Source organism: Mesitornis unicolor, unplaced genomic scaffold, assembly GCF_000695765.1.
Source record: "Mesitornis unicolor isolate BGI_N332 unplaced genomic scaffold, ASM69576v1 scaffold12806, whole genome shotgun sequence".
NCBI lineage: Eukaryota > Metazoa > Chordata > Aves > Mesitornithiformes > Mesitornithidae > Mesitornis > Mesitornis unicolor.
In genome coordinates, this window is record NW_010190347.1 from 4,998 (window position 1) to 21,543 (window position 16,546).

Below are 16,546 nucleotides of genomic sequence, written 5' to 3' on the forward strand. Positions count from 1 at the left end.
CACAGCACACGCAGACCGCATCTCCCTGACCCTGCCTGTAAGTGAAGAGAGACGTCAAGCCCTCATTAGTTTATGTTAAACTGCAGGAGTTTGGGATCAGAGACCGCAGAGTTAAATTGGCATCTAACAAAGAAAGGGCTCGGTCTTCCTGTTTTCCTGAGTTTTTCTTCCTAGTCCTTCTCAAGAACTGAAATCCGTAACCACAAACCAGCAATCTGTTAAACCAGCTCTGAAGCCTCAAGATCTGGGCTCTCCTCGCTGGGATATCTGCAGCCCCGTGGCTCTGCGCGTCAGAGCAGTTTGTGTGACCACCTCCCGACCCCTGCACCAGCGCTGTTCTGGGATCTCCTTTCCAAACAGGGATCTTCCCTCTCCTCACAGGACATTGAAACACGCATACAAATAAGAAATGCAAAATGTCCCAGCACGGCAGACGATCGTAACTTGGTTTTAGTTAAAAACTACAACCAGGTCTTCATGCAACGCTGCTGCTCCAACCAGCTCGTCAGCAAGAAAAGGCACGAGGCGGCCAGAAACCAGACCCGGAGCCACCATCAAACCAGGATTTCATTTCCCAGCCTCACCGCACACCCTGAGCCCATCCCCTCCGTGAGGGTGCAGCAGTGATGGGCCCTGGCCCCCTCAGTGAATGGGGACAGGGGGACCCAACGGATGTGCTGACGAAGGAGACCCCGGGGCAGCTCGAGTTTGCAGGGAAACACCACGTGCTGGGGGATTCGAGGTGCAAAGCGCTCCCGCCCGCCCTCCGTCTCGCTGCACACTTCAAACGTTTAGGAAAAGGAGGTTATTGCTGTACTTACAGAGCACCGTGGTGCCCAGCTCGCCCTGCAGCATCCAGGTGCCGCAGCGCACAAGGACATCGCTCAGACAGGAGCACCCAACGTGGGACCACATCAAACCACGCCAGGGGACCATACAGACACCCCCGTCTGTACCTCGCTCCCTGCATTTCATCTCATAAACTCGTTTTCTGATACAACTGCATCTCTTTCCATAACTTAGGAGTTTCTCGCTGGCTCCTGGCCACACGTCCTCCCTCGCCCCATGCCCTGGCAGGCTGCAGGTACCGCTGCCCAGCCACACCAAATTCCCCAGCAACGCCTGTTCTTACCCATCTGCAGCAGCAGCGCTCCTGGCCCCCTTCTTTTCACTTGTCCTCAACTTCCCTTTAATTTGCTTGCAGTCAAGGAGCACCTGCAGGACTGAAGAGAGACGTCAGTAACGGGGCAGGGCTGCCCACATCTCCACACCAAACACCAGCTTTGCTGTAGGAGGGGGATGCTGCGCACCCGGGTCACGTGAGGGCCACGGCGCAGGGGCAAATCCCGTCCCCAAACCTTCACTGGCTTCACCGAACACCTCCCAGCTCCACAGGACCTGCAGATTCCATCAGTACATCTGATGTGTGTGTGTGGGGGAAATCAATTAACATAGAACAGTATCAAAAATTTCAGAATAAGCAATAATTATTATCAAAATAATCAATAATACCACAATGTTTTGTCTAAAGACCAAGAGCACAGCTCCGTCCAGACCAGTGATTTCCTGTGCTCCCCTCATTACAGCACCGCTCCTGTGCTCTTTGCCTGGCTTGTGAGAATAACCCCTCTCATCTGGCCAAACAATTTCCTACATGGCACCGTAACAAGGTCACGGCTGATGTCCAGAATGTTCACATGCAGCTCTTTTCTTCTCTGAACCATGAATCTCATCACCAAATTCACCAAATCGATCCAGCCCTGATTTTCAGAGGTCCTCACTGCACATCTCCACATCTTCCTTTCCACCCCATTTTAGGAGCACTCACAGAACATTGGGTATGCAACGTAACATAGCTGGAGGGTCGCTCTCAGCTCAGCAGCGAAGGGCTGGACCCCGTACAGAGGCTACAGGGCTTCTAAAACATCCGACATACCTGCGAACAGCCCACCGGCCTCCAATTAGCGCTGCAGCCAATTAATGAAGTGCAGCACTTGGCTGAGCAAGCTCCAGGGAAGCCGATTCCTGTCCTGGTGCTCCTCGTCCTGCAGGCAGGTACTTGGGGTGAAGCTGACCCGAGCAGTGGGGGGGCTCTTCCTTCCATTAAAACCCACAGACAATCCCCAGATTCTCTTTGTAACGTCACATTTTCACAGCATTTCTCACCTCTGCACACCAGTGGGACTCACCGTGGCTCCTGGTGTAAGCCCGGTTAATGCAGACGCTCAAAGGACATCAAGCAAACACACAAAACGGGCTCTGCACTGCACCGAGTCTGAATTTGTTGTATATGGCACACGAATACGTGCAGCAACGAATCGCTCAACGCTGCTGCAGAGGAAGAGATGAAATAGTGCTATCAGCAATAGAAAGGGAGAAAGTTTCAGAGCTTGGAGCCATCCCATTTAAATTCAGGTCAAAGCCCCTGGCCGTCCTCCCTGCACGGAACGCCAGGGCAGGAAGAGCCGGCGGCAGCTCCAGAAGCAGTGACACACGCAGATACCGACACCTGCTAATACCCATGTGCCACCAGCAGCATTTTCCATACAGAACACGCTTTTAAAATGCTGTCTGATGGTGAATTCTCAGGAGATCTCAAGTCTATGGGAAAGGATCTCTGGCGGTGACTGCCCCCTAAGGTCTGCGGTTCCTGATCCAGACCCAGAAACCGCGCGTCGCCCGAGGCAGAGGGATGGTGGGAAGAGCAGGAATGAGCGCTAACGAAACCCTGCTCATCACTGCAGCTCTCAGGGTCGATGGTCGCAGACCCGGTACGGATCATCCCATCACACAAACCATCGACAGAGGCTGGGACCACGTCCGGGTCCAGCCGCCCCCTGGATCCCCTCTGAGAAGGGGTTTAGAGAGCAAGGGGTCCACTCTGAGCCTCGGGACTCAACGGCAGCGTCTGCTTTACATCCCTGTGTAAATCATCCTAAAAAGGTCAATTCTAACTCCATTTTCCTTTGTGTCTCCCATCTAGCAAGCAATACGAGTGAAGCTCATCAACTCTGCCAAGTCACTTTCACACGTTCATATTAAAATCAGTTTTGTTCGTCCCTTCGGTGGCGATTCTCTGAGCGACCTAAACCACTCCTTCCGTGGCAAACGGGAATATGGATTTTCTAGGGCTGAGAAATACTCAGAGGGGAAAAACTAGAAGTAATTCGCTTAAGTCACAACAAGGCTTTAAATAAGGGCAAGACGGAAGCCAAGGAGCTGGCGCAATGCTTCCCAATACTTACAAAGCTAAGAGACATCACTGTCTGCTGACTCGAGATCTCGTCCATCGCCAGTGATCGGGAGCCAGCTCCCATCCCAACACCGCGATCGACCAGAGCGCGCCACAGGTCCCCGTCACCACAAACCTCGGCCCCACGCCTGCGCCCGTGCTCAGGCACCCGCCGGGGCAGTGTCTGTAAGGGAAGACTTGGTTTCCACACCAGGAACCCCACACCACGAGGCCGCAGGAGTCACCGTGAGCAGACCTGGGCACGGGCAACACCCACAAACCCTGAACCGCACAGAAACGATTCCAGGCACTGATGAGCATTGATCAGATGCCTTTACATCCCCCTCCTGAGGCATTTTTCCCCAGCCATCAACACGGAATTTACACCACAGCGATAATGTCACGCTGTAGCAAACAAAATGTCATTCTCCAAGCAACGATGAACTGGTATTTGAAGTCTCCTGATACAAAGAAAATTAACAGCAAGCCCTGAAGGAGCAGAGGCCTCTGAGCTCCCTTCCCTGCGGAGAGGTGGGTTATGTCCAGTTCCACCGCCAGCAGCAAACTGGGGTTTAACTTCAGCAGATCCGCCCTTCAGGAGCAGTTTTGTGGTGACCACCAACGTGCACAGCCCCACACATCCCATCCACAGGAACCAGGCATGCCAAAAACGTCCGGAGAGCAACCGTGTGCCCCTCAAGAAACAGCTCCTTTTGAGAGTGACCTCCTAGGTGGCAAGTTACTACAAATCGAGCTGCGAGGTGTAGTTGCTACAAGACTGCAGCTAAACTACAGGCAGGAACACTTAACGCTAACAATATTAAACCCCAAACCTGCAATCCCAACAGGAAATTTACTCTGTAGAAAGGATCCAATTTTCCCTCGCGATACCCGTCGCGTTACAGCAGAGGAAAGAAGGTGGAGCTGTCAGCCGGGCCAAGCCGGGGTCACGCGTGGTGCTGCTGTGCTGCTGCAGAGCCCCCAGGCCCCGCGGCCCCGTGCAGCGCTGGCAGATGCGGCAGCACCCCTGGGACGGGCGCCCTCTCGCAGCAGCAGCAGCAGCTGGAGGCCACGCAAACACCCAGGGGCGTCTGCAGGGAGCGACTGAACCCAGCGTGACCGCGCACAGGCCCAGCTCTGACCCGGGGCCTTCTGCTCCCGGGGTGCTCCTGAGCACAGGATCAAGCACGGCCATCGTGTGACGGCTTCCGCTCGCTGACTTCCCCAGAAACCATCGCAAGCGAAGAGCGCCGCAGCCGTCCCCTGCTTTTTTCCGGCCGCGGCTCAACGCCCGCAGTGGTTCAGAATTTCTCGCTGCAAATTCCTTGTCAAATGAAGGCTTCTGCACTTTGAAACGCTTCAGCACATGCTCAGCTGGACGCCCGTAGCTGGCTGCGCTGACTCACACGGAGATAATCGCATGCTCAAAGACAGCGGCGGGGTCAAGGGTCCTTCTGGAGCAGCAGAGGCACTGCAGCCCTCGGTTATCCGTGCACTTGAACCCGTGCAGCTCAGGACGGCGTCACCCTGCCTGGGCACGGAGCTGTGCCCTGCTCCGCACACGTCCCCGGGCTGTGGAGGCTGCGGGGTGCTCAGGACAGCTGAAAACCACTCGGTTATCACTGCTGGAGCCCGCCTCCATCACCGTCCCCCATCTCTGCCACTGCAGCCTCGCTGGGGCTCAGGACACAACGCGCTCCGTCTTCTTTCTTCAACTCCAACCAACCAGCTCTGTACTGCAAGCCCACCCCACCAAACCCACCTCAGTTCTCGCTTTCTCACAGCCCCACAAACCACCCCACGGCTCCCTCAGACACTCCCAAATCTGAGGCCAAACGGCAGCGAGGGGAAAGCACGGGACACTGACAGCAAACATCTTTTGTGACAGCAAAACAGACGGGCATTCAGCTGCGGTCTCTGAAAGGAGCTGGGCAGCCAGCTCCCGTATGTTCCCTCGAAAATTGCAGCTAAATTAGGCCAGCTAATGCTGCACAGTTCACTGGACAGTATCAGCATGCTCATTCATATGCATAAATGCAGATTTTCATGTTTTCAGACCCTTCTCGAGGTCTGACTTGCAAAGTTGAGAGATTTTTCTTCTTTTTAATGCAGTTGTTCCTGTCACTGAAGAGCGACCCACGTGCGGGAAGGCACAGCTTCCAAACGGGCTCTTTTACTGCACTAAATAAGGCCAAATATGTAAAAATCCGAAGTTGTGGCTCTAAGACAAATCACTAAAAGATCCCTCACCTACTGGGAGCACGTTCTGCTGGAAAAAAGGAGCCATCCCACTCAGGCTGCAGTGATCCACTGGATTTAATAACTCTTTTTCCCCAAACTGCATCCAAACCCAGAGAACGACAGCACAAACCCAAGGTACCTTGGTGTCTTTTGTCCAAAAGTCTCTTCTGAACGTTTATTTCAGAATGGCCCACACTAAGCCAAAGCAAGAGAGCATTTTAAAGTAATGCATTATCATTTCTTCAAAAGGAAAAGTCAGGCCCGATGCTTTGAAACTGAACACAGTCACGGACGGGAACATTTGGAGCTTTATCAGACAGCCTCTACGAACAGCAAACACTCAGTTTCAAAGAAAATGTGCACTTTATACACAATTAAAATGAAAACGAAGAAACAGCAACAGAAACAGCTCCATGACTTTGCATTTTCGGAAGGAGTTCAGTGCTGGGGTTGGAAGGTGCTACACAGCGCTCACTACCGGGGTACGCACTGGGGGACAGAGCTCACAGGACCGAGCTGGGACGGCAGCTTCACTCGTTAACTGGGAAGGGGCCGATACCAACAGCGGGTGTAGCAGATGCCACGAACCCGCTGTATTTTGAGCCATTAATAAGAAATGGCTGCGGTTCGTGTGGGGAGCAGCGAGGGCAAAGGATTTTCACTGCTCCGACCCCACCGCAAAGGGTTGGGAGCAACAGAGATCACCCTTAGGTGGGCATGAGGAGGGGACCGCAGCCACGCGTCCTGATTCTCGCCAGGCTCCCCATGTCTTTCCCCAGCACCTCCCACAACAACACGTCCTCCCCCGGCCTCTCCACCGCACCCCCAGCTTTCCACCTTCAGGCAGCGCGCTTCCCTTCAGACTCCTGTTTAATTAGAGGAGCGCTATTAATGAACTCGCTCTCACCCCTCGCAGCTGCAGGCCCATCTCGCTGGCCAGCTGCCCCTGCTGGCAACTGCGCTCAAGCTTTTAAAAACCGCTGTACTCTTACAGGGTCACTTACACTTCCTTACAACATCACCCTGCGACTTCTCTGCATGAAACACGGAGGCTGCTCCTCTCCTGGGGCCAGCGGTCGCTGCTGAACAAAAAGCCAGGGATTAGGTTTGCTTCCAAACGGCCCTGGGGGAGCTGGGCTGGAGCAGCTCCCACTGCGCCCTGGGCCGGCTCCCGGCACGCTAAAGCACAGCGCTGGCGTCCCAAACAGACCACGAGCACTTCACTAGAACACCTATTTTCAGCGAGTGCTCGGGTAGAGGATAACCACGAGCGTGTGCTCACAGCCCCTTAGTTTAAATTCAGTGTAAAGCCTACATGTGGGACAGGAATGGAGCGCGGGTTTGGCCGTGCCCTCCGCAGAGCCTCGCGTCCCCATCCTGGTCCTGAGCAGGCTGCAGTGAGGGCACTGGGGACTGAGGTAGCCTCGAAGCCCGCTCGAAACAGGCCCTCAAAATACACGAAACGCATAAAACCCTCACAAAACCAGAGAGCGTAGCAAGGTCCCGAATACATTATAAATAGTAGCAAAAAGCATACACATTTATCAGCATCTCTCAAACATGAATGCGCGCCCTTGCCAAAAAGACACCACCAAAGGCAGTAAACACCGCATCCTCCTTTTTCTAATTATAAATTCAAGTTTAATGCCAAAACCGCAGAATGCCAAATCTGACTGGTCTCTCAAGCAGAAATCTAAATTATACACATTGCTCTGTCTGATCTGAATTCCTCGGACATAATGGAAGGAAGAGGGCTCTGGAATAAGGCAATATCATTGATATTCGGGAAGGGCTTTGTGAAAACTCTCACAGACAGCTCGTGCGTCCTGGCGGGGGGAGCAAGGCTCTTCCTTGAGCGTAACGCGCGGAGAAACCAAATTACCATGACTCCATCCAAGCAGATTACTTTGGAAAGGACATAAATTTTATCCAAAAGATACCGCAACAACTTGGTGCCCTTGGGGAGCGGGGCGTTACGCAACGACAGACCTCAAAACCACCTCTTTCCACAGCCATCACATCAATACGTGGAGTTACTGAACCCAGCCATTCCTGTTCACTGGTTTTTGGGTGTTGTACAAGAGTCTGAAGTCTCTCTTCCCTCCTGTTGCACAAAGCCTGCAGGGAGGTCTGAGCCTTCCCCGCGCCACGGCCGGCACTCGCGCTCTCACACAGCGCATTTTTCCTCTGAGTAATTTTCCATGGGGTGAAAAAGCCTGTGGTTGTTCTTCTGCAGCACGCAGTGCCACTTCCATTTCATAAGTAGCACATCAGTTTAGTAAAAGACAGTGTCAAGAGCACCATTAACAGATGTTTCCCAAAGCTTTCACGGCTCTGCCGCGCAGGGACTGGCACCCGCAGGCTCCTCTGTGCTGTCTGCACGTTCAAGGCACTTTTGAAACGCAGCATAGGAGATTTTACGTTTGAAACAAGGAAGAACGACGACGACACTGCCAACCACGGTAATGAAACCAGCAAAACGCCAACAGCCACCCACTGCTTTCTCCTCGGTCATATAAAAAAGTGGAACGCCAGAGATCCAGTGTACAAATACAAAAAATTGTGCATAATAAATGTACTACAGTACTGTACATACAGCATAAACCGTTCAATTCGAATGATTTAAATAGACCTATTTGTCTCCTGACTCGGAAGACAGAAGAATAAAGTTCTATAATCCTAGAATATGTGTATAAACCCTTTCTGAGAGGTTGAATCACTAGCCAACGGTATCCCTGAAAAGAAGCAGAGTCAAATATTTACTTAATGGAAGCCATTATTCACGGGGTTGCTGGTAATGATAAACTAGGAGCAAAAACACAGAGTACAAACTCAGCCACCATTAAATCCAGACAGAGTTCTTCCCGTCTCCTGACTTGCTACTGGCACTGCTTTTGTTTGAGCCTCCTTTGGACTTCTTCTCTCTGGAGCCGCCGGGGTTGTTTTGGTTGTTGTAAGCCTGGATGGCGAGGTCCAGGCGCTCCTGAGCCACTTTGATTTCCCTCTGCAGGTTCTCCAGGTCGGCAGGAATGTTTTCCTCGTTGCTGCCGTACTGCTGTTCCTGAGCGATGTTGGCTTTGTTCTGCTTGTAGGCCATCTTGGCGTTGGACAGTTCAGTGTATTGGATCTGCTCTGGCTTGACCGCGATGTTGTAGCCAGGAGGAGCGGACGGCGTGTTCCAAGTGAAGGGGTAGTTGTAGGTACCGGCGTCCTCCAGCTCCTTTCTCTTGTTGTTCAGCGTGTCCCGGATCGTGCCAAATCCCAAATGGAGCATCTCCCAGACATTCAAAAGCAAACACATGCAGCTCACCCCGTACATTATGAGCAGGAAAATGGTCTTTTCGGTCGGCCTCGAAATGAAACAATCTATTTTGTGGGGGCACGGCTTCCTGCTGCACACAAATATGGGGCTGACCTCAAAGCCGTACAACAAGTACTGGCCCACGAGGAAGCCGATCTCAAACGCAGCCCTCGCCAGGAGCTGCAGCACGTAGATTTTCATGAGTCCGTCCTCACGGATTCGCCGCCTGCCGTCGTGCTTGGCTTTGGCAGGGGGCTGCTGCTCTTTGTTCTCCCGCTCGCTTTCCAGCTCTATTTCGGGGTACATCATCGGGTCCTCCTCGTGGTCGTCCTCAGCTTCCTCTAAGCCCCGGTGCTGTTTCCAGCGCGTGGAAAAGCTTTTGCTTCTGATTCTTCTGTCGGCTTCGCTGTGTTCCACCATCCGGGCAATCTTGTGAATTGCATAGCCCAAATACATCACAGACGGGGTGGCGATGAGAATGATCTGGAAGACCCAGAACCTGACGTGCGAGAGGGGAGCGAAAGCATCGTAACACACGTTCTCGCAGCCCGGCTGCTCCGTGTTGCAGACAAACTTGCTCTGTTCATCGTAATAGATGGATTCTCCTCCCACGGCAGTTAGGACGATCCGAAATACAATCAACACTGACAGCCAGATCTTGCCAACAAAGGTCGAGTGATTGTGGATCTCCTCTAACAGACGGGTCAGAAAGCTCCAACTCATGGTGGTCAAATAATTTTATCTAAAAAAACAAGCAAAACCCCCAAACACTTATGAGTTTGTCAGCTTGAGCCTGAACGGGGCAAACACTCAACCAAGAGAGTCAGAAAGCTCCAGAATCAACCGGCACACACCGCACTTGTAGCATCACCTGCTATCGAGAAACTCCGGCTGCCAGAAGCTGCTTGAAGATCCTACGTCTCCTCCACAGGCTCTTGAGAAGTCTGCTACAAGAGAAAGCAGTGGTTAACTGGCACTTCTCAAACAAAACGTGCTCCCACAGCCGTTCCTCAGCAGGAGAGAGAGACGAGGCTGCTCCATCTTTCAAATGTTAATAAAAACATTTACACTTCAGGCTGAAATCTCCAAAACACAGCGGACTGAAAGCGAAGCTCCCAAGAGATTTTATGGGCGCTGCTGGCGACGTCCCAGCGCCGTCAGGCAGATTTATTTTAACTGCACATTGGTGCCCAAGCTCTGCTAAAACCTGAGCTGGCGACCTCGGCGCCGACCACAGCCCAGGGAGAGAAACGATCTCTGCGCAGGGCGATGCCGGCTGCCCCGAGACAGCAATGAACCAGCCCAGACCCCAGACACCAGCAGCCGCTGTGATCTTTGATTTAGAGGCAGGATGAGCCGAGTGCTGCCCCATGGGTCGAGTCTAGAGACAGGGTTTGACTGCAGGAACATCCCACTCTTAACCTGATTCTCAAACTATCCCATGCATTTGGGCTCTCTCCCCTGGGGAGGCTGAAAATCTCCCTTCCAGGGCCAGAAAAGACCTCAGTGTGGGGTTTGTAGCATTTTCTGGGAGAGCAGACAGTCTAGTTGAAAAAAGTTATCTATCAACAATTTGAGAGAAGGCATTACATAGAAAGCGATCTAAATGTGCAATCCTGTCAGTAAAAAAGCCACCAGTGGAAAGTCAGGGCTGGCAACGCTGTGAAGCATTACAGTGACAAAACCCAGCAACAACACAGGCCCACCCGGAGCTCTAGGTAGTAAATCTGGTAGAAAACTGAGCACAGGAAGAGCTGTTGGCGCTCGTTACAGCACCGGGGTGGGACATCCTCCAGTCCTCTGATGATGCCAAACATTCCTCATAGAAATTTCCACATCAGAACATTTGGTGACAGATCCTAAACCCAGAGTTGGGCAAATCTCGGGCACTCTGATCTTAAAAGTGATTGATTCTTAACCTGGAGAAATTCCAGGAAACTGGAGGAAAACCAGCATTTGCAATTATCCAGCTCCTCCCACACAACCACAGAGTTGTTCACAGGCAAAATAATGAAATTTGAGGGGATGCAATCAATACAGAATTAAAGGACAGAAATGTAATCCCCTTCTGGTGAAATTCAATGTTTCATTGAAGAGGCACCAGCACAGACATAATGCGGAGGGGCCGCGCAGGGCATTTGATTTATGACTTCATGACAGTGTGAGAAAAAAAATAGCGCACGAGAGTATTAAAAAAGCCCACATTAAGTGGATTAAAAGCAACAAGGATCCTGACAAATGATTCCCGCGTTAGAAGGAAGAGCAATGGGATGTAATTGCAGCAAGCTCTGCATGGGCAGCCAGGCTGTGCGGTCCCCAGACCCCCCCAGAAAGCAGCTGTGGACAAGACCTGAAGTTTTCAGGCTGGCAATTACAGATGAGGGTTCCCGGTGGTGCAGACAAGCACAGCCTGCTCCAGAGGCCGAGCCCGCTGCAGCAAAACCACCGCTGACACAAAGACACGCGGGTACGCAAAGGACCAGTGGTCTTTATGGAAGGAGAGGGGAGTTACGGCGACATCCGTTCACAGGGAAGGGACAAGGTTCTCCGCGAGAGCCGGCGACGCAGCAGAGACAAGGAACGCAGAAGCGGGGAGGGCGACCTTACCTCCTTGTCAGCAAGAGAGCACTCAGTGCCTGCGTCTGCATCCTTCACAAGTTGCTTACACATCAGAGAGTGGGTCTGTTAGTCTCGAAACCAGGTGAAGAACAGGGAAGATGCCTGAAAGTGAGAGATTTAGAGAGTTCAGTTTGTTAGCTGGGACATGTGGGAAGAAAACAAAGGATCACTGGTGAATCACACAATCTAGTGGCTGCTGTGCACACCATCAGTCCGAGGGTTACCATCACAGCTCTTCTTTCTGCACAACCACGCTACCATTACACCGCAGACAGAGTGGCTGAAACGAGTTTTTAACAGGAAAAAAGGCCAGAGGGCTCCGGTCCCAGCGCAGCACCTCACTGCAGGGGGTGGCGTCACGCTCTGAACCCCCATTTCAATAAGGCACCCGAGTCTGGCCCTGCAACCCCGAGTTCTGCACCAGTGGGATGAGTGATGGTGCTTCAGACGCTCACACGTTCAGCATTTTCCAGGGGCTCGCTGTGATTAGGAGTCAAAATGGGGGCAGAGCGAGTCTGGGGGTGCTCTGTGTGCCTGGAGACCCCAGCATGCTGGGCAGCAAAGTGAACCCCACATCTAGAACTGAGGAAAGAGCCATAACGCTCACGTTCGCACCGAGCTGCGCTGCCAAACATGAGTGCCAGAGGGACACACGCACCGCGAGCTGGCAATTAAAAATGAGACAAAGCTCAAGCGAGTTCAACAAGGGGTTAATTTCCACTCACTGAAAATGTCAGAGCCCAGCTCTTTTCCAAAATAAATTAATTGAGTAAATTCAAAACTAATTAAATACTGTTGCCAAGGTAAATTCCGAACAAAAGCAGGAACCAGTCTTTAAATTTTCAGATACTGCCAATGCTTTTCATCAGCTGCTAACAACAGAGAAGTTTTAAACTAGTGCTGGTTACAGTAAGAGAGGGGACGCTGAATCTTTACTTTGAGCTGAGCTGCTAATAAACTCTTCTGAGGTGTTTATCAGCTTTTCACAGCGTGTTTTCACCTGCACATCCCAAACCCGTGGCTGTTATCAGCTTTCCACAGTGTTTTCTACCTGCAGACCCCGTGCCCATGGCTGGGTGTGGGGTACCTGGCCAGCAAGGCGGCCCCCTGACCACCACGGGAGGGCACGGGGCATCCAGATCCTGCTTCAGGAGAAAGCCGGGGCTCACGCCCTGGATTCCAGGGGTTCTAGACGTGAACAGCGTGACACATCTACCCATGGACACTGACCACACGCACGTGCATGTCCAGGTTAACCACGGCCTTCGGGCGCGGAGGACGGCGTTACCAGCCATGTGTTTAATAACCAAGGCTTCTGTCATTGGAGAGCTCTGGCTGCGATGCGAAGTTGCCGAGGAGCTCTGATTCTCTTCAGCAAGAAAATGTCACTTATTCTAAATTTAGTTTCAGTCCAGAGCAGAGCTACTCACACAAATATGGAAGAATCCACCAGCAGGCAAAGAACTCCTTTAAGAAAATATTTTGGTTCAAGTGAAACGACCTGTCACTAAACCTGTCTTTAACTGGAAATGCTCAGCCCGTCCAAACTAAACACAATACAAAAGCAAGAATTTCCAGGCATCTGAAGTGCGGCATGCTTCAGTTCTGCGAGACCGGCCAAGGTCAGAGACCACACGGTTCTGCCTTTACAACGCACGCTGCAGGACCCTGATGGCAGTAACCTTCACCTAACGTACACTCAGCGTCTCCCGGATCTGTTGTTCTGGCAACATTTAACTCAATAATTTTCCATTGTTTGAAATAAAAGTCTATGGACACTGACACGCATCTGTAAAAGGCAGAATGTCAGCAATTTCAGCTAATTTAAGTCATGCCAGAAAGCGCCTTTGAGAGAGACTTTCATCCCGTGTATCTGTCACGGGCTCATTCCAGCACCTCCAGCAGAGGAGGCTCCGAGAGCAGCGGGACCTACGCTGCAAATACCACACGCTTATCTCTGACAGCAAGCTGCCTGCTGCGCGTTCAGGTTTCGCAGACGCCGACATCCAGAAAGAGTGAAGAAGAATCTGGAGTAGGTACGTGGGGAAAAAGAAACCAGTTCAAGTGAAGAGATGCGCTGCAGGAACTCTGCTGAATTATTTTAGAACAGCTACGGCTCCCACGCAGGCAGTGAACCCCTCGTGTGTGCAGCTTCCCCTCTCCAGCCCGGGTGCGGGTTTGAATATGCATTTCAACATGGGATTCATTTCACCTTGTTTCAGCTTTTTCATCGAACCGCCGGTCAGGGAGGGAAGGACTGCACCTTGGAGGAGCAGCAGCCTTAAAACCCTGCCTTGGGATGAGGCAGTGGAAGCGTGGCAAGGATGGGCAGGGGACAGGACAAACAGGCAGTCAGCACCACGGTCACTCTGCTGAAACGCTCCCAGCAACACCTCCGTGTCCCCGCGGTGCACAGCACCTCACGCAACAGGCGAGTTCTAGGAACAGGCTTGCTGCAGGCTGCCGAATCCCAAACGCCCTGGGAAGGTACAACATCAGGACTCGTTTCACGCCACTCCATCAGCGGCACAGCGGGACCGAGCACCCCCTCAGCAAGTTTGTGGATGACACCACGCTGAGGGGCACAACTGATCCCTTGAGAGAAGGGAAGAGCTCCCAAGGGATCTGGACAGGCCGGAGGAATGGGAAACTCATGGGGTTCAACAAGGCCAAGCGCAAGGTCCTGCTCTGGGGCAACCTCCAACATCAGCACAGACAGGGGGTGACGGATGGGGAGCAGCCCTGCAGAGGAGGACGTGGGGACACTGGAGGTTGGGCAGCAGGGAGAGGGAGGGGATTCTCTGGGGTCCTCAGCACAACAACGACATGGACCAGACATGGAGCTGTTGGAGTGGGTCCTGAGGAGGCCACCAGAATGGTCTGAGGGCTGGAACACCTCTGCTGTGGAGAGAGGCTGAGCTGGGGCTGTCCAGCCTGGAGAGGAGAAGGCTCTGGGGAGACTGTCAGTGTATGAAAAGGGCTTGTATGAGAAATGGGGACTTTACCAGGGCCTGCAGTGGCGGGACAAGGGGCAATGGTTTTAAAGTGGCAGAGGGCAGGTTTAGATGAGACATGAGGAAGAAATGTTTTACCATGAGGTGGTGAGGCCCTGGCCCAGGGTGCCCAGAGAAGCTGTGGGTGCCCCCTCCGTGGCAGTGCCCCAGGCCAGGTTGGACGGGGCTGGGAGCAGCCTGGGCTGGGGGAGCTGTGACCCCATGGGGGTTGGACTGGGGGGCTGTGAGGTCCCTTCAACCCAAACCAGGCTGTGACTCCATGACTTCACATCCAACGCACCCCTCCCAGCCCTGCTCACCCCATTGCAGCCTCCTGGCTAAACCCAGCCCGGGCAGGGGCTTCAGCTCCCAGCCCGGTTCCCCTGGCACGGAGCAGTGCAGCAGCACACTGCAGCCCGGGACCCTGCTCCCAGAGGGGAACACGGCGCAGGAGCCAAAAAGGGAATGTATTTACAGGAAGACCCTCCCGTGTCATGCTAATGAAATCTGATTAATTTATTAACGATATCTTTGTTTTGTTTTGTTTTGCTTTTAAGTGGTTTAAAAAGATGTGTGCTAAGCAGAAAAAAAAATTTCAAGAATAAATGCATAGCGATTCTGTTGATAATCTGAAGAGGTTTCATGTTGCATGAAAGTAAAATTGGGCCCACAGGCTAATTAAAATAGGATCTGAATTAGGATGAATGAATAATTCACATTATTCATTCAGATCTCATTTACATTGAAATGTAAGAAACTGCATAATTTACAATTACTTTTGAGGAAGCACAGGGGTTCCTCCTCTTCTTTTATTTGTTAACCTGGAAAATGAGCAAGACTTTCCTGTTTGAGAAGGGCAAGGAGCACCACTGCCACCACCATCACTCCTGCAGGGATCAATCACCAGCAGCTTTAGTCTTGTGTTTTTCTAAAGTACTTACAGCACCGTGCAGCTGGAAAAGAGCAAGAAAACGACCGCACCGGATTTTATTTTCTAAGATTAATATTATAGAGCATCTGGGAGTGAAAAGGCTGGGACTTTTCAATAAATACTCGGTCATTTGGCACGTCTCACGTGGCAAAAAGCAGAGAACGGTCTTGAAAAAGCCACAGCGTCAATGTCAATTTGGAAATAACTTCTGAACGGTGCCTTCAAATCCCAGGCATGATAACAAGGCTCCGCAGATCCCCAGACCAATCCTCCCGAGCCTAAAAACCCCTCGTCGGATGATGAGACCGCAGAGCCTATGGGATATAAATAGAACACTAAAATATGGGTAAGAGGTAGAGATATAATAAGATTCTTGCGCTGTCAAAAAAATAAAGATGTCAAATACGTGTATTTTTAAAACCCAACACATATACACCCACCCGAGCACCCAGCTTAGAGACGAACTGGAATCTGCAGCTAAGACACGAACCTCCGGCAGTCTCAGCGTGCCCTCTAGGTAACGCTAACATGGGAAGCCAAGTGACAATTTTAGCAACGCTCCCCGCAGTGACACAATTCAGATGAAATCGCAGCGTGTTTCGTGCTGGCCCAAACTGGCATTTACTTCACCTACTCCTCCAGCAGCGGCGTCTCCAGGGCAGGCGAGATCCCGGCTCGTCGGGGCAGCCCGTGGACGCTGCGCTGCGGCACGAGGGCACGGGGAGCTGCGAGCCCGACCCAAGCTCATCTCAGAGCAGAGGCCTGGGGAGACAGCAGGCTTTGCCAAAACAGAGGCTGAGCTGTGGAGCCTCCTGGTATCCTGTGAGATTTTTGGAAACCCATTTTGGGGTCTGTGTCAGTCTGTCCCCCTTCGTACACACTCAGCGTTCAGTGTCCCTTCCAAGGTGGATGAGCTCTATGCTACAGTGAGATCCCAAATTAGACTCAAGACAGTTGTCAGATGCTCAGCAAACCTGAGCAAGCTGCTCATCAGATCCGTCCTACAGACTCGAGGTATCAGGAAACAGAAGCAAGCCCCAGGTGATGCCTGCACTCTGGTGATGTGAGATGTAATAATGGAGAAAATAAACCGGTCAGCGCATTGCACGGCGAGACACAGCGCGCTGCTTGACAGCCTTGCACCGAAACACTCGGTCCTCAGGGCATTGAGCCACGGTCAAACCCACGCGGCATCGCGCCAAGCCTGGGTCGCACGGCACGGTTACTGG

The 16,546-nt window shown here is 52.3% G+C and overlaps 1 protein-coding gene across 1 annotated transcript; it reads right to left on the reverse strand.

Moving 5' to 3' along the window:
- Window positions 1–7,895: 7,895 nt before the first annotated feature.
- GJC1 (gap junction protein, gamma 1, 45kDa) lies at window positions 7,896–9,497 on the reverse strand. Its single transcript, XM_010186381.1, has one exon. It carries the CDS (start codon window positions 9,495–9,497, stop codon window positions 8,316–8,318), a length of 1,182 nt encoding a protein of 393 aa, XP_010184683.1. The 3' UTR covers window positions 7,896–8,315.
- Window positions 9,498–16,546: the final 7,049 nt, after the last annotated feature.

What these genes read in the sequence shown, in the direction of transcription:
- GJC1 (XM_010186381.1), bottom strand. Translation starts at nt 9,497, where the DNA reads ATGAGTTGGAGCTTTCTGACCCGTCTGTTAGAGGAGATCCACAATCAC.